General features: G+C 49.5%; 1 protein-coding gene across 1 annotated transcript in view; it reads left to right on the top strand.

Moving 5' to 3' along the window:
* Positions 1-11,797: 11,797 nt before the first annotated feature.
* PAX3 (paired box 3) overlaps positions 11,798-27,347 on the top strand; it is a 101,279-nt gene continuing 85,729 nt past the window's right edge. Inside the window, exons 1-4 of the mRNA XM_052635446.1 lie at positions 11,798-12,027; positions 13,336-13,571; positions 14,913-15,042; positions 16,209-16,343. Of these exons, the coding sequence (XP_052491406.1) occupies positions 11,943-12,027; positions 13,336-13,571; positions 14,913-15,042; positions 16,209-16,343 (586 nt within the window). The 5' untranslated portion in view covers positions 11,798-11,942. The remainder of the gene's footprint in view (positions 12,028-13,335; positions 13,572-14,912; positions 15,043-16,208; positions 16,344-27,347) is intronic.

The raw sequence follows: 27,347 nt of genomic DNA, 5'->3' as shown, positions 1-27,347 counted from the left end.
AACAGTCTACTGTCTACTATGAGCCCACCTTGACTAATGTCAAGTAGAACTTTCAAAATCAGAAATATCTTATCATATTTCTTCAGTATTTTGTCATTTTCTCTCCCTCTCTTTTCAATCTTAAAGCAATTCTCTTCTTTTCCAGGACTTTTCAATTTCTTCTCTTTTGTCTGTCTCTGAGAACTTCAGTTTTCAGGGTCCTTTCCTGTTTTTTGAGCTCAGAAATCTTTGATTTCCTCTCCCAGAGTGACTTGCCAATCCCTCCAGAGTTCACAGTGCCCCCAGAATCTAGCTCCCACCACCTTGGTCATCCTGCCCAATGAAACCACACTGTTTGCTCTTCTGATACTGTAGCTTCCTCACCAATCAGAGAAGAAGAGTGCGCTGCACACCTGCCCTACTTGGAAACATGACCTTGTTCTGGGGGACATGTGATGATCCTTTCTATTACAAGGATGACTCATGATCTCGTTACACAGGGCAGCAACCCAGGCTGTCTGAGAACCTCCTCAGCCTGCTGTGGAGATAGAAAACAGATCTGAGATGCCCCAGGAATTCCCTTTCCGCGTGGGCCTTCTTACCTCTGCTGCAGGTTCACACTTTCTGTTTTTCTCCCTTATCAGTTCATTTCAGTCGCTCAGTCGTTTTCGACTCTTATGACCCCATTGACTGCAGCACACCAGGCCTCCCTGTCCATTGCCAACTCCCAGAATTTACTCAAACTCATGTCCATTGAGTCGGTGATGCCATCCAACCATCTCATCCTCTGTCGTCCCCTTCTCCTCCTGCCTTCAATCTTTCCCAGCATCAGGGTCTTTTCAAATGAGTCAGTTGTTCGCCTCAGGTGGCCAAAATATTGACTGGAGTTTCAGCTTCAGCATCAGTCCTTCCAATGAATATTCAGGACTGATTTCCTTTAGGAGGGAGAGTTCTCCCCTATCAAGTAGCTCCAAAATCGAGTAGGACTTTGCTTTCTCAGTTGTTTTCTGACAAGTAAGAACTGCTCCTTTTTGTTGAGCAGTGTGTCCCCTGCTGTTCTGAGAAAACCGTGGCCCTCTTTCAGACCCCCACAGGGGGCTACCTGCTGTTGTCTCTACTGCATCTGCTGGTTCCTTTGACCCCAGACCTTCACAGTGGCAGTGGTGGTGGTTCAGTCGCTAAGTTGTGTCCAGCTCTTCTGACAACATAGACTGTAGCTTGCTGGGCTCCTCTGTCCATGGAATTCTCTGGGCAAGAATACTGGAATGGATTACCATGTCCTTCTTCAGGGGATCTTCCCGACCCAGGGATCAAACCCCATTCTCTTACATTGCAGGAGGATTCTTTACCGACTGAGCTACTAAGCCTTTCTATTAATAATGTATGAAGCCCTGTGAAGACATTCTCTCCTGTATGGTCCTGCTGGTTTTTTCCCATTTACCTCACAAGGTTGGGGAAAGATGACTGGTTTGCTAGGGTCTTGGGCTCCTCCTCTGGAGTCCTTTCTATCCCCTTCCCCTCCGAATGGTAGCGGACGTGGGAATCATTTAGGAGGGACATGCATACTTGCTATGCGAAGCAGGGCATGTATAGTCTGCCCAACTCTCTCCAGCCTGCAAGGAGTTTTCTCCTAGTTAGGGAGCAGGAATGACAGGTCCAGATGACTGGGGGGACCTGGACACCAAGACACCTGGACATCTGGGTCCCCCATTTTCTTTCAAATAAAAATTCAACTTGTGGACCATGGGCATCGAGGAGAAGAATACGCTCAAGCTCATGCTGAATTTTTGAGCCAGGGACACCTGGAAGAGAGCGACAGGGAAATCTCAATCTCCTGACCCCTAACAGTGACATCTACCTTACTCTCAGAGGTGGGGTGAGGGATGGCTCCAAGGAAAGCTCCCTTTGTTGGTGGCAAGATTCAGTCCCCCTGTCACTCCTTCAGTAGTTGGAATGAAGTGTCTTTGGAAAGAGAACAGTGGGAAACATCTGGAGGGACTTGCAGCCTCCAAAGTTTCCTCTTTCTAGGTCAGATCCCGCCCCTAGTTCGCCAGGATGACGTCAGAACGCCCCGCCCACTGGCGGTAGTAGCTCCTTAAGCTGTTGTCCATCTACTGGGTATTTTCACCTTCACCCTTTTCCTTCCTTTAGCAATCACTCCTTCCAACCCTAGCTCTCTGCAGAAACCTACCTCTACTGAGCCTGCCCCCAAATTACTCTTTTGAAATAGCAATATGCCAACCCCATCTCACCCCAGGGTTGCATACCCCTTCTCCCCGCAGGCCCTCTGAGCTTCTTCAGAGCTGAGCTGCAAACTTACAGTCAATCTCCTGACAAGTTGCATCTATTTATTTATTTTTTGGTTATTTTCTGGGACTTCGGCTCTGTCAGGATGAGGACTCTGGTTTGTTTTCATCACAAGGTTAGCCCTAGCTTTTGGAACTGTGCATAATAGAAGCTCAGTAAGTATGTGTGTAATAAACGAAAAGCTCTGGGGTGGCTCTGGGACTCAGCCAGAGGACAAGTCAACCATTCAGTGCGTAGAGTAAGATAATCAAAACTGCCCCAGGGAAAGACTTCAAAGGCCAGGCTTACAAGTGTCTCGGGGCCTGGGGGTGACCAGTGGGTAAAGGAACCCGTACATTTAATGAAAATTTTTTCAGAAGAGGGAAGGAATGATTGAGAGACTGTGGGACATGGAGTGTACCCAGCCTCCACACAGAGGAAGCAGCAGGAAAGAAGGAGATGATGCATTCAGAGGATGAAGCTTAAGCCAGGAGGGTGGTGCGTGCCAGCCATCGCATTCTGCACCTCTTGGCCTGGCCAGCTCGGCCCAAAGCAGGATAGCACATTCCCGTTCTCCTCAGGCCTTCACGTCCCCAGGGCGCAGGCCAGGGCTTGGTAGCTTTGGGCACCGTAATCATGAGAAAAGCTGGGATTGCGTGGAGAGACATTCAGTCTGCTGGGGAAGCTCTGAAAAGCCCGCTGGCCTTGGACGCTGAAGGATGCAAGGGTGGATGGACCAGTCCTTTAGGGCATGGGAGGTTGGGTGCCCAACCCCCATGCCAGACTTGAGGTTGCAAAAACCAAGAGAGGCAGCTAAGAGTGCACCCTACATTCCCTGAGGTCGGATCCTCACTGTTTCAGCCCAGAGAGGCCACGAAGAGAGCTTGTGGAGCACCCACCTCAGCTGCTATGGCCCTGGAAATAATTACCCTATTAGATTTGTGCCCTGAATTGCCCCCCTCCCCTTTAATCAGCCAGAATCTCTTTAAGGGGCTCCAGTAGAAGAATCTCATCTCTGATGGTGCAGGTTCAAAGCCCAGAGAGGATTGGACCTGCTTAGCATAGTGTTGGAGGGGTGAGGGTGGGGGTGAGAGGAGCTCAGACCAAGAGACCAGTCCTGACCAGGTTGAGGGGGGTGGTCTACAGACATCCTATCCCAGGACTCTTTCCTGAGTGAGCCCAAGGGTCTCTGCCCTCAGAGGACAGAGTACTGTAGGGCTGCCTGGAAGGAACCTGAATTTGGTGACCCCCATCTCCAGCCAGCTTCCCCTCAAGGGACCTGGAGTCTTGGAGTTTTCCCGATTTCTCAGCCAAGAAGTAGAGCCCCCTCCCCAATACCACCCCCTCCTATGCAAAGCAAGCGTCCTTTTGCACCCTGCCCACCCTCTCCTGGAAGGCTTCTAGGGTCTTCCAGCCACGCCCTCCAGGGCAGCTCTCTCGCGGAGGGGGGATGTCCTTGGGGCCACTGGACTGGGTTTTCTGCTCTCCATCCCTGTCGGTTCACCCAGGAGTAAATGAACCCCCACCCCACCCCTGGAACACGGCTCAGCCAGTATTCGGGGCTCCGCAGAATGGATTTTAGTCCGGCTGCTCCTGCAAGCTTGAAAGAGAAGGGCGGGGAGCTATGTGGGGAGGCGGCGGCCAGAAGAACCGGGGGCCGGGCGATGTGTTCGAACGAGTCTGCTTGTGAGTTTGTGTGTTTGTAAACGAACGAGTGTCCCGATGCGGGAGGGACGGGAGCGGGGGACGTCGGGGGTCTGTCGGGGCTCTAGGAACCCGGCGCGCAGCCGTCTTTGGGCTCTGAGAGAGGCCTGGCGTAGCCCCGAGGACCGCGTCTCCTCCGGCCGCCCCTGCAGCGCCAGCCGAGGAAGGTGCGCCCGCGGCGGGCAACGCCGGCTCCTGGCTGGCTCCCCAGAGGCGCTGTGGGAAGAGATGAGGCGTCCCCAGTACTTTCGCTTCGGGCCTGATGGATGCGACCGCACACCGAGGGTTGAGTAATTAATAAAGATTACGACCGTTTTGTCCAAACATCCCTCTTAATTAATGAAGAGGAGGAAGCGAAGGGTGATTCATTGGCATTTGGAAAAGTCCCTCGGCGGCGCAGGCTTTGCGGTGTGGAGGGGGCCGCTGGTATCCAGGCCACTCCCGGACCGAGGCGTTCTCATTCCGGATCGGAGTGTCCCTCAGCCAGTACCCCTTCACCGCGCCGTCTCGGGGACGTGCTCCCCGGGACTCAGCAACCCCCTTCCTCAGGCTGCAGCCACTCTAGGTCGAGGTGGCCCTCCCCTCCCTCAAAGGATGCGTTGGGACCTCGCGGGCAAGCCTCTCTCTCGCTCCTCCGAGTTCGCTCCCTGCGGTGCCGCCTCATTCCGTCTGGTGAGGACCTCCAGGAGCCGGGATCGCTGATCCCTGGGCTCTGTCGATGCAGGGAGAGGGCAGTGGGAAGGAAAGAAGCCAGTTCCGAATCCCTAAGGCCAAGTGCGCGCAGAAAATGCTGGGGATTCACCCCTGCGTGGGAATGTACGTGTGTGAGTGTGTATCACCTTGTAAACAAATCTAGAAATGGATGTTTGTGTGTCTGTATGGCTAGTATGCCCATGTGTGGATTTCTATATGTCTGTGCATGTGCGAACCTGTGTGTGAACCTGTGACTGTGTGTGTCCCCGTGGGGGTCTTCTGTTTCTAAGTATCTTAGCGGCGCGTTTTGCTAAAATACCGCCCCCGCCCCCCCCCCCCCCCCCCCCCCCCCGCCTACTGTGCACCTGCTACAGCCCCGGAAAACAGTGCTGCCTCTTTCTCGAGCTTAGCTGCATTAAAACCCTCCCTCTTGAGCCGGAAACTTATTTCCTCCTAGTGGAGGTGGGGGGCGGGGAGTGTTCCCTCCCAGCAGGGGCTGGGGGCCGGCAGGTGGGGGACGCCGCCGAGTGGCAGCGTGGAGGGCCCAGGAGCGGGGAAGCGGCTTCAAAGGTTTGGGGAATGACTCTTCGGCCTTTATTTATGTCCCTATTAATATAATATCCATCATGTAGATATTGATCTTTATCCTTTAAACTGATACGCTGGGAATCAGTTCGCCATGCAGATTACATTTCCTACATATCCAAATGTTAATCTTTCAGACTCTGGGCCAGTGATATATATTTTTGCAGCCAGATAGTATTAGATTTCGTTTAGAAATGAAAAGAAGAAGAAAGGCTTTCCGAAGCTCATTTCTCTTGGGGCTACTTGTCTTAACTCTTGGCCCTGGGCAGGGTGTTGGGGGTCTGGGGGCCAGCATGCCTCTTGCAGGACTTTCCAGAGGTGGGGTGGGAAAGAAAAGCCACCAGTGTGACCTGAGCGCGGGGCCCCCAGGGGATCTGGGGCAGTTTTCTGTGACAGGACTCTGGGCAGTCTGTTAGTCCCGGGTCTGCACTTCTATCGAACGCTTGCTCCAGCTCAGACTTCTCCTGGTTGCCTTCTTTCCATTGCTTTCACAGTATGAGATGATTAGTTTTCATCTTTGCAGAGTTTCCCCTTAGGGTTCTTCCGACTCCAAACTTCTAAATCAAAGGTTTTCTTCCATTCCTCGACCCCAAACCCAAGGCTAGATTAACGGTTGTCTCCGGAGCAGGCAATGGCAACCCACTCCAGTACTCTTGCCTGGCAAATCCCATGGACGGAGGAGCCTGGTGGGCTGCAGTCCATGGGGTCGCTAAGAGTCGGACATGACTGAGCGACTTCACTTTCACTTTTCACTTTCATGCATTGGAGAAGGAAATGGCAACCCACTCCGGTGTTCTTGCCTGGAGAGTCCCAGAGACGGGGGAGCCTAGTGGGCTGCCGTCTCTGGGATCGCACAGAGTTGGACACGACTGAAGTGACTTAGCAGCAGCAGCACCAGAAAGAGAAACTTCGTTTAGAAGAGGGAAATAGGTGTTTTCCAGCAGGGAAGAGAAATGGAGAGCAAGATTAAGACCCAGAAAGGAACATGGTGTCCATCGTAGTATCTAGAGATCTGAAGGGCTAAGGTAACCGGTTTTGGTTGTGGTGAATTCCTTTTCTGTTTTTTTCTTCTTTCTTCCTCCCTCCTTTCTTTCTCCTCTTCCTCCTCTCCTCCACCTTTGAAAAGAAGAGTGATCAGACTGTACCCCAGGGTGAGGAACCCCCTCCCCTCATGCCAGGTGAGCTTCCAAGGGGTGGGGGAGGTCGGGAGGCAGACTGCAAGCAACCCTCTTCCTAAGAATCTCCATTTAGTCCCCACCCGTGCTCCCCGAGACTGGCCTCTTCCAGCTCCCCAACCTGTTGCGTTTCCTCTGCCGAGTTGGCAGTGCAGTCCCCACCCCTCGATTGGCTTTGAAAACCCAGGGACCGCAGGTCCCAGACTCACAGCGCTGCTACCCTAGTCTCCAGGGGCCTCACTGTGGCTGAGTTTGAACAGCCTGCCGGATCTCTCTTGTTCCTTGTGTCACCCACCTCACTCTTCTCCCTGTGAAATCCCCCTGGGAGAGAAATTGTTTGTGGGCTTGGAAGGGATTCAGGTCGAGAGGCAGTGGTGGCTCACCATGCTGGCTCGGAGTCTGAGAGAGACCTGGCCTGATCAAAGAGAAAGGCCTATTAGTCCACCCTGCTCCCTTCCTTCCCTGCCCACCCCTTCTGCTCCTATCCTGCCCCGGACCTCCCACTGGACACTGCACCCCACACCACTCCATCTGAATTCACAGTCCAGACACTCCCTCCAGGCACCCTGGGGCAGGAGTTCCAGATGTGGTCATTTGCCTTTCTTTCTGCTCCCAATGTCAAGGAAACCCCAAGACCTCCTGCTTCCCCCAGCGGTCATGGGCACATTCCCAGCTCTGCTCTCGAACCCCACTTCAGACCCCCAATTTGGCCTGCGCACCTCCTCTCTTCCTCAAGACCCAGGCTGCTCCCAATAATACCCCCTTTCCAAGACCCCTCAATCTTTACCTTCAACACCAGGATCCCTTCATACGGGGTCCTTTGTGTTTGCATCTCGTACACACACCAGAAGAGCAGTTACCGGGAATTTCTCTTCTAAATTTCAACAACACCTCCCACCCAGCCCCCAACACATTCACTCTTTCCTATTTGGGCAGGACATTTTTTTAAGGTAGTATTCTATAAGACTCTTCTCCTGAACTCCCCACCCCATACCACCGCCCCCACCTCCCCAGCCCCAAACAGGCTCTGGCATCCTGCCTTCCTTATTTGCATAAAAAATAATTTTTGCAGAACCAAATGAACATGAATAGGAGACGAGTTGCTGTGACATTCATTCTCTCCTTCCCTCACCACCTTTCAAAAAATACTTTTTATGTCTCCCTTCTCTCCCTTCTTTTTCCTTTCCTCCTTTTCTTCTTTTCTCACAAACCATATGTTCTTTATTGAGAACCCCTTCTGGGGCGGCTCCCCCAGCTACAGGGGCAGAACCACTGCAGCTGATCCACTCCACATTTCAGTGAGATGCCCACACTTCCGTCTAGTCCCTAAATCCGACCCCATCCCAACCGATTTTCCAACGCGGGAGAACAGAGGCGCCACAGCTTTTGACGAAAAACTGCAGGGAGCCTGATGACAGTTGCTAAGTCCGGCTCTGAGATAGGCCTGGGTTTATTTCTGAGCAATCACCAATCTGGTGCCCGAAAGAAATGCGTGGTCAGGATCTGGCATTTTGATTTCTTCCTGGGGAACATTTCTCAAGAACTGACGGTTTCCCGTTGCATTTCTCTCAAGCCTTAGGACTGCCTCCTGAGATGCCTGAGACCTGGCGGGAGGTCAGATGCCTCCCTCAGAGGCTACTCCCTCCAGATAAGGCAAAAAAAGATCTGGGTGGCAGGCACCCTCCAGTTCAGGCACATTATTTCATATAGATCATAATTTCCTCTTAAGGCCTGTGTCCGGATAGAATAAGGTCGTTGTCTCTCAGAGGCCCAAGAAGTCCATAGATCATGAAAGACTGTGGCCTGGGGCCCACAAGTGCGGGAGCTGTGTTCTGGGTGTCACCTGGCCCAGGCAGACTTCACTTAACCTGACTTGACTGTAGACCCCTGCATCCAATCCTGCCAGGAGGCAGAGCTTTCTAGGAGCTGGGTATTGTCCTCCCCTCCTCCAGAATTGGGAGGGGAAGCTGCTGTCTGTTTCACCTGAAGGGCATCTGAAACGGGGTTGTGGGGAGGGGGGGTGGAGGAAGCAGTGGTAAGTTATGATCCTGTTTTGGTTGAATTATCCTACTGTTGTCCTCAAGGCTCCAGTTTCATCTTACACATGCACAGATAGTGCTGGAGGACACCACCCTCCTTCACAAAATTGAGCTACAGACTCTCCGGCTGCTTTCTGGGTAATTTGTCAGCAGAAATGATGCTGCCTCCCAAACCTGGATTCAGATCTGCAGGGTGCAGGCACTCATCTTCCGAGCCCACTTCAGGGTCACTCCTTTGCCAATGAGTAGAATGGGGACTCGGTGGCTTACAGGTTCCAGGCAGGAGTGGGGCCTGGAAGAGACTCGCTTCCTGCTGCAGGAGTCAGGCGGTGGGCTAGCTTTGGCTTCCAGAGAGACTTTGGAAAGAAATAAGGGGAGGCTGAAGCTTTCAAAGACAGGGAAGGAGTGGCTGGAATGCAGAATCAGGTGCCTTCTTGAGAAACCAGGTGGGAAACCAGTAACCACTCCGTCCTCTGGTGACCCGTTGCTCACATGATGTGAGACACTCCCCATCCCCCCTGCCTGACTTGATTGCAGTGGGCACCACCAACCAGGGAGTCTCAAGCAACATTGCTGTCCTGGCCCTCCTGAGTCAGACTTCGGGTCTACCAACCTCAGAGAATTTGGACTCTGGGGAATTTGGAAGTGATCCCACAACCTTATGGGCTCAAGCACCTTAGGATGTCCTCCCATCCATCTCTGGGTCTTCAGGTTCCTCTAGCTGTTGCCAGGGTGGGGAACAGTCGAGTTAACTGGTGGCATATAAACGCCAGAGCAATCTGGCGGGCGGGGGTGGGGGAGTCCGGGAAAGAGAGGCTCCTGGGCCACAGGTCTCCACTCCACCCTCTCTGGTTTCCATTTGTACATTTTCATAGAAAGGGGTGGTCGGTTTATGGATGCGCGTGCTGGCCAGGCACCTATGGGCACTCGAAATCAATTTCAATCGGCAGTATCTCCATTCAAGGGTCCTGCCGGCTCTATGGTTGCAAGGAGGATGCAAAAGCTGGGAGAGTGAGTCTTTGGCTTTGTGTCCCTTCACGGATCCACGGGCCCTGGGGAGAGAGAACGCCCAGGGAGAGAGCATTGGGTCCACGGGGAGAGCTTGAAGCCTGAGCCCCTCGGCTCTGCAACAAATGAGACACAGCCCTGGCCGTTAAGTTTTTTACACCATCATTGCTGGCGGTGGGGAGTGGCTCCCAGGTTCCTTTTAACTGCGAGTTGAGTTTGCATTTGCTCCCGTGAAACGCACTTTGGGTACCTCCCTTCTCCAACAAGAGCCAGGGACCCTAGAAGGTGCTCTGGCTCCTCCGCTCAAGCTTTAGTGGCAGAAAACTTGGAAAAAGCCCAGCTCTTGAGAAGTAGCATAGGAAACAGGACACAGGCTTTGGTGGCCCTCAAGTGTGCAAGAAGGAAATGAGAACGTTTTCCCCCTGACAAACTGAATCATTTTGTGTAAAACCAAGTTAAACAGGGCTGCGTGCTAAGCAGCATCCCTCCAGTGTAATGTGAATGCACGGGGCCTCCCCCCTCGGGTGGGTGAGGGGGTGTCCAGACTTTTTCTGGTGTCTCCATTGCCCATCTCTCAGTCAACCAAACCTTTTGACTTTGGGCTGAGATGAAAGCTGCCTGCTTTTCCCACTTGCGAGTGGAGTTTTAAAAAGCCGGCTCCCACACAGTTGAGCAGCTATACTCCCCCCAACCCCCCATCTTGCCTTCTTAGTTTGACTTAATTAGGGGGTGGAGAGTTGGGGTTGGGGGGGCTGAGTTCACGTAAAAACTGTCAAATGAGTTGAGGGGGAAAAGGACGAGAGAGGGTGGAGAACTCCAACACAGAAAAAATTCAAAAATCGTAAAAGGAAAAGGGGGAACTTGAAGCCCAGAAGTCATTGTTTCCTTTATTTCAAAGGGAAAAACCTGCCCGATTCTCATCCTTTTGATTGATTAAGGCCCTGAATACCTCGCAGGCCCAGAGTGACAGTCTCTGAATAGACTCGAGCGAATAAAGCGCAGTGCAGAGCGCGGGGCTGGCACTCGGGGGTGTGAAGGAGGCGAGCTCACTGGCACTTACCAAGTTATAAATAAAAGCCTGTGCACAATAGCACCTTCTCGAAGGACAGACAGTCTTTACAACACTCCTGGCGTCATATCCTGCTGGGGACACTTCAGCTCCTAGCCAAGACTTTGCTCCTTTTATTTTTCCAGCAGTTTAGTCTGAATACCATAATAAATTCCTGAGAACAAACGCTGCAGCCGGGCAAAACTTTAACATATAGATGAATCTCTGCCGAAGCATTGGGGGATCTGTACCTCTAGATTTAGAGGTGGGGCTTCTGAGAGAGGGTTTTTTTTTAATCAAGAAGAGGAAATAATTTTCTTTCTCTTCCCCTTCCCAGGCTTTGGGTAACCAAGACTGGGGCCTCCGGCCACTACCTAAGTAAGCTTCAGTGTCCTGGCTGCCAGACGGTGAAGACAAAAGAACTTATCAGCACATCCTGGACTCTTTCTGGGAGGAACCCCATAGGGAAGACCCTCATAATAAGCCTAGGCCAAGGGGCATGGGCCAGAGGAAGGAAGACTAAACGGGTCTGGGGGCTCCAAAGCTTTCTTATTGGAACTGCGCCCCCTTCATTGGCAGTAAGCCAAGAAAAATGGGCGAGAGGGAGAGCCACAGGTAGAAAAACAGAGACATAGAGACACAGAGAGACAGAATGAGAGGACGAGTCAGAGACAGAGAAGGACACACAGAGACACAGAGAGGGACGAGGAGACAGACAGAAAGTCAAGGAGAGAGGCATACATGGAGTGACAGAGGCACGGACCCCTCTTCAGTCTCGGCATCTCCTCCGTACTGTCTCTCCGGGCTTCCGTGGGTCTACCCTTCTTTCCCCAGGTTAGAGGCGCAGCGCGGGTCCCTCTCGGGGCCGGTCGAGGCTTCGGCACCGCCGGGGATGGGAAGAGAAAGTGGCCGCTGTCGCCCAATCAGCGCGTATCTCCGCCACCCGGGACGGTCTCCCCGTCGGCCAATCGCAGCTCAGGGCTCCTGACCAAGCTTTGGGTGAAAGAACTAATAAATGCTCCCGAGCCCAGATCCCCGCACTCGGTGTCACGACGGGAGGAGACTCTCAGGCCGGCCACGCTCCCGCCCCCACCCCCCCTCCCCGGCTCGTTGCCGAGCTCCGAGCCCCCTCCCCAGCGCTTCCAGCCGCGGGGCCGCCGGCCCAGACTCGCGCTAAACTTTTCCGCCCTGGGCTCGGGATCCTGGACTCCGGGGCCTCCCTGCCCACCCCCTTTCCCCGGTTCCACCTCGAGCCTCTTTTTGGACCAAGAGCGAGCAAACCCCCTTTTCCGGGTCCCTCCTTTCTCTCCAGCCTTTTCGGAGAGGGACTCTCCACGCTCGGGGGAGTTGCCTGGGGTCACCAGCGCCTGTCTCGTCTATTTCGCCTTCACCTGGATATAATTTCCAAGCGAAGCTGCCCCCAGGATGACCACACTGGCCGGAGCTGTGCCCAGGATGATGCGGCCGGGCCCAGGGCAGAACTACCCGCGCAGCGGGTTCCCGCTGGAAGGTAAGAAAGGGCCTCAGCGCCGCCCAGATCGTGGGTCCGCGGCCAGGCTGCTCCACCCAGCCGGGGTCTCCACGGGCTCCTTCGACGCGTCCAGGAGCCTATTCCCGGGGTACCCGCATATCCGGAGGGAACAGTCGGGTGAGATCCCCTCTCGATTTTCTCTGGGTAAACGAAGCGTCCTTTTCACTGTAACTCCTGCTGGAGCTTGGCGGCCAGGCCTGCTCCTGGGCGGGTATGCTTTCCCCTGTTGTTTTGAAAATGCCTTGGTGGGGTAGGGGTCAACCGGCTTTTGAGCACCAGCAAGCAACTTCTCAGCACTTTGTGCCCCCGAAGGCATCTCAAAACTACCTCGGCTGTTCCTGTATTCGCTTAACTCTTGCTAATTCTGGAAGGATTTTCTTGGGGGGTGAGAAGTTGTGGTGGCGCATGCCCGTGCAGAATCGTGCTGGGGAATTTTTAGTATTAATTGATTCCTCAATTAGGGCCTCGTTTATCTCCAGCTTCATCTGGAAGTTTCCACAACCCATTTGGCGGACTGCCTTTCAGTTAGTCTGAAGGTTCTGGACTCCAGGGAGGCAGGAGACCTTGCAAGTCCTTTTTTGGACTTTCTAGACAGTTTGCGAGGTTGGGGCGCCTGAGCCGGGATGCTGACCTTGCCGGTGCCTGGGCTTGGCCCTCAGTCTGAAATAGGATGTATTATTAATAATAACCAGAGCACCAGTGGAGCCGAGGGGCCTGTGAGCAGACTGGACTGTCGTCTCTGGCCTGAGGTGTAACAGGTGACTCGCGATAACACCTGCGGCTTGCTTTCAGTACCCTCTTTGACCTTTGGCTGCAGCACTCCTAGCCCCAAACCCAAAGGGTTGTCAACTCCTCCAAGTTTCTTAGAAAGAAAGGCCCCCTCAGTTAGACAGGGTTTCATGCCAGCCGCAGAAGGCCTGGGTGAACGTCTCTCTGCAGGGAGGCCATTCTTTCACCAGCCTCTAGGTCTCCCCACCCCACCCCCTGTCCCTGCAAATTGTCCCCTTTCTTGGGTCCAAAGGGAAGACAGGTTCACTATAGCGAGTTTATTTTGCCCTGGTTGCTCCTTTCACACAAGATTATGTGCCCTTGAATTGCTTAATAGTTTGAACAAGTGTGGTTGAAGTAGGGTCTCAGGTTGGGAGCCCAAATGGAGTGATTTCAGTGCTAAGGCTGTAACTTACTGATCGGCCAGAAGAGTGTGAAATTGGGGTTCATCTTTTGGGCTGCTCTCCTCTCTCCCCAATTGATCTTCCACTTGTCTCTCTTCTTGACTTCTGTTCCCAGTGTCCACTCCCCTCGGCCAGGGCCGGGTCAACCAGCTTGGAGGTGTTTTTATCAATGGCAGGCCACTACCCAACCACATCCGCCACAAGATCGTGGAGATGGCCCACCATGGCATCCGGCCCTGTGTCATCTCCCGCCAGCTGCGTGTGTCCCACGGCTGCGTCTCTAAGATCCTATGCAGGTATCAGGAGACCGGCTCCATCCGTCCTGGTGCCATTGGTGGCAGCAAGCCCAAGGTGAGCTCGCAGACCTGGCCCTGGGGGCCTCCTGTCTGGAGTTAGGGCAGAGTGGGCAGTGGGAAAGGACTGCCAGCTGGGACTTTCTGAGGTGTTTTTTTGCAAGTCTGGGAAAGTGTGTGTATGTGTGTGTGTGTTGCGGGGGTGGTGGTGGTGAAGAGAAGGGTCTACAGTGCTGTTTGAGCTGGTACTTCTTGATAAATGCTAAGGAAAAACTCTAGCATTTTTGCAAAGGAGATAAAGCATTTGTTTTGTATGCCTCAGAATCCTAGAATTCTCATCAAATTGTTTTAATAGGCAGACACCCAAAGCGTCCAAGCTATACTCACCTGTTGCTGGTTTCTTCTCCAAGTATCTCCCAAGCTCCCAGCGACTATACTGCCCATTCCAAATTTAATCCAAGGAGCCACTTTGAGTTTTTGAATGGTTTCACTCCCAACTCTTCTCCCCAGTTGCCTCCAGTCCAAATTGTCTTCAAGGAGTCAAAAGCTAGGGTGATTTGCTTTCTTTGTAATGAGCCGATGACTTGGCTTTTAAAAGGCAGTTTGGTGCTATCCTCAAATTATTTTGGTTCTCCTTACAAAAGGAAAGAGAATCACACTGGCTATGGCTGAGTGGGAGGGGATTGCCTACAGTTGCCCTTTTTTCTGGATGTGGGGAAAATCCAGTATAATTTTCTGGTTGCCACAGGGCAAAACCAAAAGGAGGATTCTGGTAAACTGAAAATTTCCAGACAACTGCCTTTCCTCGCATGCCAGCCCGTTTTGCAACCTCTCTAAGAATCTCTGGAAACTCTTTTTCTTGGGGGGGGGGGTGGTGATGGTGGTGGTGGTAGTGGAATAAAGAGCCTGTCTTTCCAATTAATCATATTTGCTACCACTCTGATTTTTAATGGACACTCAACTTTTGCGTTTCATTTTGCTCTTCACTTGAGCTAAAACCTTGAATTCCTTTGAAAAGGCCCAAGTTACAGATCTAACCTGATTTTTTTCTGCTCCTCTTTCAAGCCTTCCTTTTTTAGTTTCGTTTTCCTGTTGATTCAGCGTAAAGGGTTGCCTTTCTTTATTCCCACGGATCAGAAAGTACACCCCTTCCAAGAGGTCATACCTCTTTTTATTTTATCCCAACTGTGAGAGCTGATCTAGGGAGGAGAGGGTTGGGATGGTTTTCTCTCTGCCCTTTTCTAAGGTACACTGCTCAGAGTTGGGGTCCTTTTGCTAACCAGGGGAAACTTGCCATGGGGCACAAGAAGGAGAATCCCACCAGGCCTGGAGGCCATGAGGCCGCCACATCTGGCCCAGAGACCTGGGTACCAACGCCGGTCTGCCGGTTCTCTTAAAGCAGGTGACAACGCCTGACGTGGAGAAGAAAATAGAGGAATACAAAAGAGAGAACCCCGGCATGTTCAGCTGGGAAATTCGAGACAAATTACTCAAGGACGCGGTCTGTGATCGAAACACCGTACCCTCAGGTACCAGGCTCATCTGCGTCTTCCCAAGGCTAGGCGTCAGTCGCTATTACGCGGGCGGGCCATCTGAACCATAATCACCCCCAGTGATCGATCTGGATGATCGGGAGGCGGTCCCTCCCGGGGCTCTGAAATATTTACGAACTAGCCGTTTTATGGAGGGAGTGATCAGCTGCTTATCCTGGGGTTGAGAGACCGCCGCTCAGGGCTCCCCAAAGAGGGTTTCTGTCGAAGGGGCAGGGCAGGAAACGCGAGGCGGAGGCCAAGCGTTTATTAATATTGATGTTCCCTTTTAAAGAGAAACAAATGTTTTGGTAACCCTAACCGAAGGGAGATGGGGCCGCGCCAGCCGAGGCTTCTCCGTGCGCTCACGGGAGGGGAGGCTTCGGCAATGGCCGGGAGATTTTTTTTCCGGGAAAGTCCCAGGGACCATCCGGCGCCCGCGGCGGCCAGGGGGAGGCGAAGGGAGAATAGGGGCGAGAGCAGGGCGAGCGCGAGGGCGCACGGGTTTGTTTTTAATTAGAAGGAAACTCCCTTTCCCCCTCCTGCGAGAACGAGATATTTCAGAGGATGGATTTGTTTACCAGACTGGAATCTGGAAAAAATAAACGGGGAAGAGTGCATTTTCTTTTGATTTTTACAATAGGAAACGATTCTGCAGTTGAAATTTAAACCCTTTATGGTCGCAAAAGAAAAAAGTCGAATTGCAGGGGATGGGGCCGCTCTCCTTCTTCCTGCCATACCGCGAACCGCGGGGCGCAATGCCTTCAGCTTGGGGTGGGGGTGTGCCGGGTGGGCTGGCGGGAGAACTCTCTGAGACTGGAGATCTAGAGACCCGTCTGTGGAGTCAGGAGGGAGGCTTCCTACTGGGGAGAGAGGACCCGTACGGCTGTTCCCAGCCGCTAACCCGGAGGTGTGAGCTTTCCAGGCTGCGGTCTCCGCGATCCTAGAAGACGACCATACAATGGGGGTGGGGTGGGGGCAGGTTGAGTGGGAGGGTGAGGCGGGGTGCAGAAGGACAAGGATGCCCAAAGATGCAGGAGGGGACAGAAGCAAACTCTGCAGGGCAGGCCTTCTTCACTCCCACTCCGATTAGGATCTGGGAGCCCCTTCCAGCATGATCCTGCAAATCTCAGTCGTTTGCGCCCCCTTCTTCCTCCCGCCCCCAGTGAGTTCCATCAGCCGCATCCTGAGGAGTAAATTCGGGAAAGGCGAAGAGGAGGAGGCCGACCTGGAGAGGAAGGAGGCAGAGGAGAGTGAGAAGAAAGCGAAACATAGCATCGACGGCATCCTGAGCGAGCGAGGTAAGCGGCGGCGCTCTGAGCGGCGCCCTGCGGGCCAGCGCCTCTCGGACTCCGCGCTCTGACCCTGGAGGCTCGAGGGCTGCGCCTCCCCGGCTCATGTCACGGTCCCTCCTCACTCGTATCCACTGCACCCGGGTAAGAGCATTGAAGAGAAAGACCCGAGATGCACTTTCATTGAAAACAAAAATCTTTTTTCTCTCTCTCTTTTCTGTTTCATAAATCTTTGTTCCGCACCACTCACAGTCTCTCGGAATCTAGAACTACAAATTGCGGTCTGGCTGAGGGGCTACCCTCTTGCCCGCAGGCTAGCAAGACTGAATCTGAGCAGTTTGGGGCCTGGGGGCCAGTCTTTGAGCCTCCTGAGGTTAAAGGAAATTTTTGCGCCCTTAGGAAAGGCCCAGAGTCTCCAAAGAGTTCCTTGGTTGAGGAGGTGGGTAGACAGGGGAGAGGAAAAGAGACTCAAAACTCTTGAAGGCAGTAGGTTCTCAAAGTTACATCACACTGATTGCCTTATAAATGTATATATGTACGTCGGTGGTTTTTCCTTTGTTTTAAATTGATCTTCAAGTGCGGTAGGGTTTGAACTGTGTGTGCCTGGGAAGAAAAACAAGCCTAAGATCTAGTTACAAGCAAGGGGTTTCTGGGTTCTTGGGTTCACAATGTGGGTGCACTTTCTCTTCCCAGGGGTGTCTTCTCCTTGGCTGTGATCTGTCAGCCTCAAGAGAAAAACCTCCTCTGTGGAGTCTTACATGTAGGCTTGGGGTTATCTTCAGAGCCCCACGGAAAAAACCCTGTGGGAGCTGAACTGGGAAGGGATCCTGGCACAAGGAGAGTCTCCGCAGTTCTGCCTCTCAGCACTTTTTGCTTGGGGGATGGTTGCACCTCTTTCGAGGCCCAAAGGGTCGGGAGTTGCCCGGTGTTCCCACCCATGCATGGCCTTCCCTTGCTGGGGGCTGAGACTCCTGAGGCTGCGTGGACTTTTGAGTTGACCTAGAAGGGCAGACGGCTCTCCAGGTGGGCTTGGAGCGGTCAACTACTTCGACCTACTGGATCTGAGCCCTCCGCCAGTGGTGTCCTGGGTAGGACTGTGGTTCAGGAAATTGGTTGCTTTTTTTTACTTTCATTGCTCAACTCCAGCGCAGGCCACTGGCCCTACGGAGCCGGCAGCTTTACAAATCAATACCAAATCTGTACACAACTTCGAAGAGACACAGACTTAGATGTTACAAATCCAAACCACAGTTTGTAGGGCTCAGCCGATGCCTAGGTGCTCTGGCACACACAGGCAATCAAGACATAAAAACCCAGGGCAGGTTGAGTGAAGAAGACACACACCCTGTGGCTTCCCTCCTTTGAAGCAGAGGTCTCACACAGACTCAGTGTAAGCCCTTCTTTTTGAAGGGGTGCCTTTCTGCCCTGGTCTCTGAGAGGATGCCTGGCTTTTAGTCCTGGTCTAGATGCTGTATTGGAGATGCTGGGGAGGGAAGAAGGCAAGAAGCCAGCCAACCCCAAACTCAACAGGCCCCTGCAGGCACTGAACCCAGAAGGAGGCTTGGGAAGGAGGGTGGAGGTGGCCAGGCTTTGCTACTTGTTGCTAGAGGCGCCTGCGCCGCAGCTCCATCGCCGCACCGGCAACCGAGGGCCTAGGAGACAAAACGCCCCAAATGAGCTGGTCAAACATTTGTACAACTTTTCCAGCTTTTACAAAGAAGGCCTTCTCTACACAATCTACACTTGGAGATGAACTTGGGAGACAAAGCCGGGAGAGTCCATTGAAACTCACACTTTAGCTCGGCCCAGACAAAGCTCCCGCTCGCAGCAGCTTGATGTGAACAAAGGAAGGCAACCTTTTTATAATTCAAGGAGAAAAGAAGAGAAAACAGCCCCACAAAGGGCCGAGAATAGACATTATGGGCTTGCAATGAGGGATGAATTATTCAATGAGCCCCAAGAGCTGCTGCGCCAGGAAGTTTTATGGACTCTCCAGCCGTGGAAAAAGTGGCCATTTCACCTACAAAATGTTTCTAGTCTTTCGGGCTGTCTAGCTGGGGCTGCTGCCATTCAAGGGCAATTGCTACCATTTTTAAAAGCAGAGTATTCTCCCCAGCGGGGCTGAACCGTTGAAAACACACACACACACACAACTCAGAGGCTGAAGTCTAATTTAATTTGGAGTTGTCAAGCAAGAGGCAGTGTCAGTCTCTTCAGCACCTCTAGCTCCTTTTCCAGATGAGCCCTGGAGGGCAAGAGGGGCCCAGAGAAAGGACAGAGGGGAATGGAGTTGGAAGGGAAGTTTAAAAGTCTCAAAAAGGAAAAAAAAAAAAAAAAAGAAAAGATTCCCGGTCGTTTGGGCAGCAAAAGTCTCAGGCTGTCCGGCTTGGAAAATAGAATGAATGTTGGTAGAGGGGTCTGAGCTCCCAGGCGGGCCTAAGGAAGGCCGTTTTGGCGTCCTGAGCAGGGCGGCGTGCGCTTTCTGAAGGTTCCGGATTCCGTTTCGGCCTGCCGGCTGTTGCTGACTGGCTCTTCTCAGGTGCATCTTTCTACTTGTCAGAGAGTAGGACATAGGGTGAGAGGCACCCTAAAAGAGGTCAGAACAGCTCTCGTTTTTCTCCCCAGGGTCGCGTTCTAGATGGCCCCATTCACTTTCCCAACTTTGCCTTGTGCGTCGCCCCATCCAAGAAGACCGTGGCTGACCGACCCGGTGCGCGCAGGCCCGTGCGCCCTGGCACGGAACAGCCTGCGCGACCCTCCTTGGATCTACACTTCTAGCTGTTTTGCCAGGGTGGAAGGAGAGGGTTGGGCGGCCAGGAATCCCCCACCCTTCCCAGGACCTTCTTCACTCCCCTTCCTTTCCCTCCCCATTCGGCACCGAGAGCCGACCGGGCGCAGCCGCAGAAACCCAGCCCCGGTCGCGGCAACGGGGGGCTGTGGGCACGGCCCGAGCCGCGGCCACTCAATGGGCGCCTCTGTTCCTCCCCCGGCGCGGCGGAGCGGGCCCGCGGGCGCCGCCACAATGGGCACGGCCCCCACTCTTGCGCCCTGAGCCAAAGCGCCGCGCCGCGCCGCCCCCTCCTCTGCGCTCCGGCCGGCTCGAAGCTTAGCTCGCCGGGCTGCAGCCGACTCAATTGCCTCCTTTATGTCCTTCTCACTTTCATCTAGACACAACCCGCCTCCCCCTCCTTCTTCTCCTCTTTTTTCCCCTTCCTTGCCTGAGGCTCACATTAGTGAAATTTCTGCAACCTCCCCCTATTTTCCCCCCTCTTATTTTAAAGAAAGCCCTTAACACAAAAGCGGTGACTAATCAATAGAAACTGCTCCTTCATCAGCTCCTCCCCCCAGCCTCCTCCTCCTCCTCCACCAGCGGCAGGGTGACGCTTTTCCTGTTTGTGAGTTTTGGGAAACATTTTTGCTTTGTGCCGTAATGGAATTAGAGGACAGATGAGGACTGTAAATGGACACGCGACTGCAAGACTCTCGCTTAAATATTTAGATGCAAAGTTACAATTACTGACTTGTTGCAGCAGCTTTGAAGTGGCAGCTCGGGGGTGCAGGGGGAAAGAGGCCAGATTGCCAAATTGATGTTTTGATTGGGGCTGGAGATACACTTTCATAGGACCCTAACCCTTTTTAAGAATCACCAGCTAGCGTGGGAGGTTTGCAACAGTTTCAAAGTTTGAGCCAAGAGACCCAAGCATAGGTCGGTTGGAGCTTACCCTCCTTTTATATCGATCCCTTTCAATTTGACATTTATGAAAAGCAGTTGTTGTTTTTGATTTGAGAAGGTAAAAGTGACAAAAGCTTTGCTCGAGTTTGCAAACTTGTGAGCTTTTCTAAAATTAACGAAGACGACGTCATCTTTTCAGCTGGGCATACGATAAGACAAACACGTACTGACGTTTTAAAGGTTCTGGAACGATTTCGTTTCCTGTGGGATCATGAACATTTTATCGTTAACGGGAGCACTATTGAAATCGAGGGGGAACTGAAGGCAGTTTCGTGTCTGCCCCCTCTCTACCCCACCCCACCAGTTAGCAGGGAAGGACTTTTGGGCGCGAGGCAAAGGGCGGGGGTCAGGCGGGGGCGGGGTGGGGGGGGGGAGGGGGGAAATCTTTCCCACAGATTAAAATCATGAGCTATAAGATCTTAAGTTTGTGGCATCGGAACCTTTATTAAAGTGGACAGCCAGGTCTCCATTTGTCAGAATCACGAATTTGACCCCAATGTCGTCTCTTGTCTTGGGGGGGGTAAATTTAATGTTTTCTATGGCGCTTAAAATACTCAACAAGGAAATATCACCCATTAAAAAATCTATGGGAAATATCAGAACTTGAATTAAAATTGAAATAGCACGCTGTGTTCTTTTCGAGGAGGTAACGGTAAAGATTTTCCCGTTGGACCGATTTGAAAGGAAGCAACCGAGATCAGATTGTAGCTTTCTTTTTCGCTGGTTGGTTTTGTCTGGTTGACTGCTGTCGGCTTACTTTATAGCTTTATTGAAAACATGCAGATTTTCTAATTAATGCTTGAAATTGTATGTTTATTTTGAAGTTTGATTTGCTGGGTGATAGCCCCGGAACGGGGACGTTGGTGCTTCAAGTGCGTAATAATTACTGAAGGGTCATTTAAGAGTCCCCAGGGCTATGCAATAAAACCCATCCGCGCGGCGAGGTGGAACCAGCAAGTGCGCCTGGGTTCAAGGGGTGGAATATATGGAAATTCATCAGGTGAATAGCAGTGTTGCCACCGAACTCAGGTTCAGCGTTCACGAGTATATGTATTTTTGAGAACAACAACAAAAATCCTTCGTAACCACGAGGTTAAATGTTAACGTACATAGATAGTCAATGAATGTTAAACGCCTCAACAACAGCAACAAACAAATGGTGAGAGTTTCTCCAGGCTTGGGGGCAGAGAAGTTTCTGTTTGGTGGGGTCCTATCCCAGGTAATTTATTTATGCGGGTAAATAAAGATTAAAGAACCATTAAGAATGTACATATATAACTAACCAGACAGTAAAAGGCAATTAAGCAGTCAGTTTAATGCCTTATCTCACTGGCTGCTCTGGGGTTGTTTTACAACAAGGAATTAAAATCTGAAAAGGAAGTTTTCAGCAGCTCTGGCCAAATATTGATTAAGTAGCTGTTTGTTGATACCATTGTTACGCATTAAAAGGCCAGGATCGCGGCCTCTCAGTGGCCATCTTCCATTGTGAAGGATTCTTAACCACTGAGATCAAAGCGGGATCATTTCAACTTATCTGTCTTGGAAAATCCCCCTTTTCCTCTGAAACCTCTAAGGAGGATTGACTGAATTCTCTTTAAGAAATAGGAACCGAAACCAGTTACATGTCCTAGGTTTGTAGAGAAGAGAATCATGGGGTGTTTTTAATTATCCTATGGTGATTTCTTGTTTAAAACTTAAGCTAAGATGGTGAATTTATCATCAAATAGATTCTCCTTGGCCGGGAGGTGGTGGGAGGCATGGAAGCTAAGATCCCAGTGTCCACTAAATTTCTAAATATGGAAGTTTTACTGAAGTTGCTTTCCAAGCTGGAATGATGTAAAGGCAAGATGTCAGAGTTTTATGTAAAACTAGGTGGGGAATAATTAAATACACAGGAAACTGGGAGTTAGATTAACTGCATTTCCCTACATATGTTTCCACAATTTTTCTGTTTATGAATGGTTAGATGAGTCCCATGTATATTTTTAAACCTCCTACAGTGTAGGAGCAGATATGTGTTTGTTTGTGTGTGTAGTTTGTGCATCGTTAGAGTTTATTTATAAGTTGGTCACTATGAATTATGCTGGCAGTAAACTATACCCAGTTGCACACACACACAGAAAGGTTTATTTGTCCTGTGGATTACACTTTCTAGAGTCATCAGAATTTGAAGTAACAGCACAGCTTCCCAATTCATACTCAGCACTGCTGTTGAATGCTAGGAAAAATATTTCCCTGAATAATTTTATGACTTTTTTGGACTGTTGATTTTTCGATGAACTGCTAGACTTTTTTTTTTTTTTTTTTTGGTTTAAGAATTCAATATATTTGGAAAGATTTTTCTTTTATTATGAGAGCTAAAATTCCTGCAAAGGCTCTTTTGGAAATACCATCTCTGTGCTTAATTTGCAAATTCCAACAAATCACTCTAACTGAGGTTGTGAAATTTATGCCAGATTCGGCTTTGAATATTCAACTGAGCATCATGGATCTGCCTGTGGGGGTGGATTTTCTGAAGCCCTTTCTCTGTTCACTTCTCTACTAAATAATTGTGCTTAGAGACTTATTTTTATTTCATTTGATTTTATTTTACTATGTCATTCACCCTTGAGCAAGATGAATCTTGACATACAGAGTCAGAATCATTAGTGAGTATTTTCTAACATTTTCTATAATAATTCCCAATTAATTAATAATCTGTGCTCAAATGTCCTTTGAAATAGTCCCAATCATTGTGCATTGGGACAACTGCCTGAAATAGATTAAGCTGGAAGTATGAGTCAGTGCAGATTGATTATGACTGCCTTGTCCTGGGTCCAGATGCAGTGCTAGAGAATTCTTTGCTGCATTTTTCACGTATATGTGTATTTCATGTTTCACATACATGTGGAGTGAAAGTGACTGTCCCCTCTTGGATATCAGGCTATGTGTTCATATACTGCCAGGGGGACACAGAGTCTTACTCTGAGTGGAGCCTGACCTCAGTACCAAGGCAGAATTACTGACTGACAGTGGGCTTATGTTAATTATATCTCAGTAAGGTTAGAAAAAATATTTGATGTTATTGTTGAAATAGAAAAGTGCTGGCTACCTTAGCTGGAGAATTGTGATTGAAGAAAGTGAAAGAGAATTTCAGAAGTTGCTATTCTCTTGGAAGATACACACCAAAGTGGGGACAGAGGACCATTCTCTACTCTGCTGGGAAAGGTTTCCTCACCCCATTCGTCCCAGTCTTGGGTGGAGAGTGGCACAGTTCAGCTTTCAGCTTTATATTGTGGTATTGGGCCAAATGCTGAACTCCAATAGTGCTGAACTTTTGCTGGAATGGGGTCGTCTCTTTTCTAAGAAAGCATCCTCTCACATTGTCTATGATGGAATTATGCCCTCAAATGAACAGAATATACTTTCCAGTTTGTATCTGGAACATGCAGTTATCAGAATGCCCATTAGGATTATAAAATCTTTATTTAAAACAGATGAGTTAGAAGTTTCACCATTGTCAAAGGGAATTATGAAAATCATGGAAAATAGTTGTTGAAGACAGTTGAGGAATAAAAGGCTTTATGAATGTTTATCGTCAAAGTCAGTTTTTCTTTCTTCCCGATAAAGACCAAGGAGATGGCCACTTCCCTTTAAAGAAGTAATTGCCTCTTAATAAAGGATAATGGTGTAAAATTTAGAATTTGATTTGGTGTACATTTGTCCTAGAAAAAAATTCCTGAGGAAGAGTTTTACCTTAGATGTTGTGTATAACAAAGTTCGTAACATTTAAATTTTAGCTGCAGGATTTTAAGTTTAAAAAAAAAAAAAAAACCAAACAACAAAGAACCCCTTCTCTCTGTGATGAAGCAGCTCGATCAAAATAGGTAGAATGAGTTTTTACTGCAGTGGCTGGGAAACGAATCTTCCTTCATAAAACAAATTGGAACTCATGACAGGCAATAGCAAACCAGCCGTGTTTATCTCCTTCAACCGACTTAGTGATTTCTTGATTCTTATGTACTTTTATTTGGCCAGCTTTACTGTATCTACAATATTATATTAATATAAACTTTTGATTCTAGGAACCAATTTCCCACTCATTCTGGATCTGATTCCATTAGATCTGTTTTAAAATAGCTGATCAAAATGCTTTGTGACAAGAGTGGGAGATTCTTCTTGGCCAGCTAACATAGGTTTGGGGGAGAGGAAATACCACTGACTTTCAGCATTAAAAATTTTCAGGATCATATTGGAATTCAAATAGTACAGCTAAGGAGGCTTAAGTGGAAATTTAAAAAGATTTTATAATCAGATGGTAGGCATATTTCTGGAAACAACTGCAGAATTCGGTGTGCTTGGCCTTATGTCATTAGATGGAAACAATAAGTATGTTAGGATAGAATAGCTAAGAAAGGAAAGTTAATGGCTTTGTGCAGTTTACCTTACGGAATTGGTTTTTGTATACTGTCACAGTCAAGGCTTACATGGTCATGTACAAATTTACATTTTTAATAGAGAGCCTGGCTTATGATTTTTACAAGTACACAGATAAAGGAGAAGTACAGCCACTATACTTATATCTTTTTTGTTGGCAAGCCCTAGTATAAGCATCAACTTACCCAGTCAACAGGCACTTAGGCATTGTCTGGGGGTATTAGCATAGTTTTTGTTTCTTTTATAGGGTTTATCTTTTTTTTTTTTTTGAAAAAAAAACTTATTTTATATTGACCCATAGAATCTATTTTCAAACACATATTAAAAAATTCTTCCAGTATTCAAATATATTATTATGATTAAGAAAATCTTGGCCACAGGGTGTGTGTGTCTTCCAATTACCATGGTTAAGCTTAACCTGAACTAAAGAAAATTAATTGGTCCAATTCATTTTATTATTAAAAAAAAAAAAGCAACAGGTTCCTTCTTTCTGAATCCCCACTTGGCTGGTTTCCTAACTGAGGTTCACTAATACAATTGAGTGTTTCTTGTCTGACTTAAACACACCCCAAAGTCCTTTATCATGTCTTTGCTTGCCTTTAAGAGCATAGCACCCAAGGTAAAAGTAGTCTATTTTACGTCACTAATTTTGCTCTAAAATTGAGACCAAGCACATTTTGGGTGTGATCCCTTGAGCTTCAGTTTTGACAGCTGGTGAGACGGGGGCATATTATACTGTACCAATTTCCCTGAGTGGTAGGAAAATGAAACGAGAAGGTGCAAGTTATACCTATCTCATAGGGAAACTCAAAACCTTGTAGAGGGAAAACCCTCTGAACTTACAGAAGGTGACTAGTCTGCTGGCAGATGGGCTCTGCCCAAGGGCAGATAAAAGCTTAATTCAGGCTTAGGAGCAACAATGAAGACCAACACACATACATGCACACACTCAAGCACACCACAAACTCCACTTTCACTGAGTCAGAAGAAATTGAGTTTATAAGAAACTCTTCAATAGAATAGTCTGTATTGATTTAATAGATATGAAAAATAGCAAAATTCAAAAACCATTTGCTGGGATGTCAAAGATATTTCTTAATTACTTTTTTCTCCTGATCTGAAAGTTTATTTTTCTCTCTTAGACTAACTTGGTTGTTGAAAACTCTTCCGAATCAAACTTTGTTTTCTTTGTGTATTTGCACAAGTCTTCCCTCACTCCCCTTACTAACTGACAAATAAGTTGCTTTTTGAAAATGGATCTCGTCTATGTCTATACGTTTTTACTCCTGAAATCTTGGCGCAATCCTTTGTTTGTGTTTGTATAATTCCTCATCGTGTCCCTTCTTCAGCCTGCTTCCTTGTTCTAAAATGTCTTTATGGCTCCACATGTGAGATGGTGTGCATTCTTAAAGCTTTCTGCATGATTCTTCTTAATCTCCCTCCTTTAAAATTTGAGTTCAGAAATATTAAGGAAAATTTCCAAAATAGCATTTGTTAAGCTGGGGCGGGGGTGGGGGTGGAGGTGGAGTGGTGGGATACATTTCAGTGACCTCGCTATTCAGTTTTACTCTGTCTAGTCCGCAAAGCTGGGGACTTCTATGTGACTGGGGTGCTATGTGAGGGTGAAAAGAAAGTAGCCTGGTTTGTAAGACTGGGGTTAGGGGCGCGGCTGGAGAGCTCCTGCCCCGTGGTTCCCCCGCTGGAGCAGCTTGCCAATGCAGCCACTGGAGAGAAGGAAGGTTGTTTTCTTATCCCCGCATGCACTGGGCTGACCTGTCTCTGAAATAGGTCAGGCTGGGGCACCGCCAGTTTATGCAGCTGTCACGGCTTAGGCGTCTCAGCAGGCAGCCCGGCTCCTTGGCCAGTCGGCCCCCAGTGAACTGATAAAAAATTCGCTGGTGAGCCCTGGGCCTTCCTTCTGGACCGTGCTGGCCCCCTGAAGGCTTTTAGAGGCAAGAGGACTCCGGGATTATGGGGGCCAACGCTCAGCCTCAAAAGGGAAGCGATCTTTTATTCCAAGGATTGCCCTCTTGTCCATCTGAACACTCAAGTGAAATACATGCTTTGTCAGATGGCATTTTAATTTTTAATTGTTTATTTTTTGGCTGCACCACGTGGCATGTGGGATCTTTGTTCCCCGACCAAGGATCGAACCCCCGTCCCCTGTATCAGAACCATGAAATCTTAACCACTGGATTACCAGGGAATTCCCCAGATTTTTAAATCATATTTATTTTTGACTGAGTAAACCTTTCACTCTGTACATAATTCAAAAGATAGAAATGGGTGTATAGGGACAAGTTTCCTCTCACCCAAGTCACTCAGTAACTCGATTGTCTTTCTAGAGAGGCTGTATAAACAAGCAATTGTATTTCTTTCTCTCTTAAAAATATTCTCTCCTCCTTTGTTTGCACAAATGGTAGCCCACTGTAGAAACTTTTCTGCACTTTGCTTCCCCCCCCGGCCCCACCTTCGAATATATCTCTGCCATCACTCCACATCAGAGGCTGAGGGTCTCCTCAGCCTGTTTGTATAGCTGCATAGTATTCCATCCTGTTGGCAAATGATTTATTTACCAGCATTTAGAGTGTTTCCAATTCCACAGCACCATTTGGCACATGTGTGAGTTTATTTGTAAAATAATTCCTCCATGGTAGGGACAAAGGGTACGACATTAGTGATTTTGATAGCTTTAGTGGAATTTGGGTCCTGCGTTGAGAACAAATGGTTAAGGAATGTTTAGTCAACACGGAGTGTGTGCAGGTTTGGCTGTGGCCACTTGTATGAGAAAAAAGAGACACTTCCTTCTACCACTGTATGTAGCTAGGAACATAGGTTTTGAAATTTCTGCTTGGAAATTCCTC

Source organism: Budorcas taxicolor, chromosome 2 (genome assembly GCF_023091745.1).
Source record: "Budorcas taxicolor isolate Tak-1 chromosome 2, Takin1.1, whole genome shotgun sequence".
NCBI classification, from domain to species: domain Eukaryota; kingdom Metazoa; phylum Chordata; class Mammalia; order Artiodactyla; family Bovidae; genus Budorcas; species Budorcas taxicolor.
This window is presented reverse-complemented; position numbering and strand designations above follow the sequence as displayed.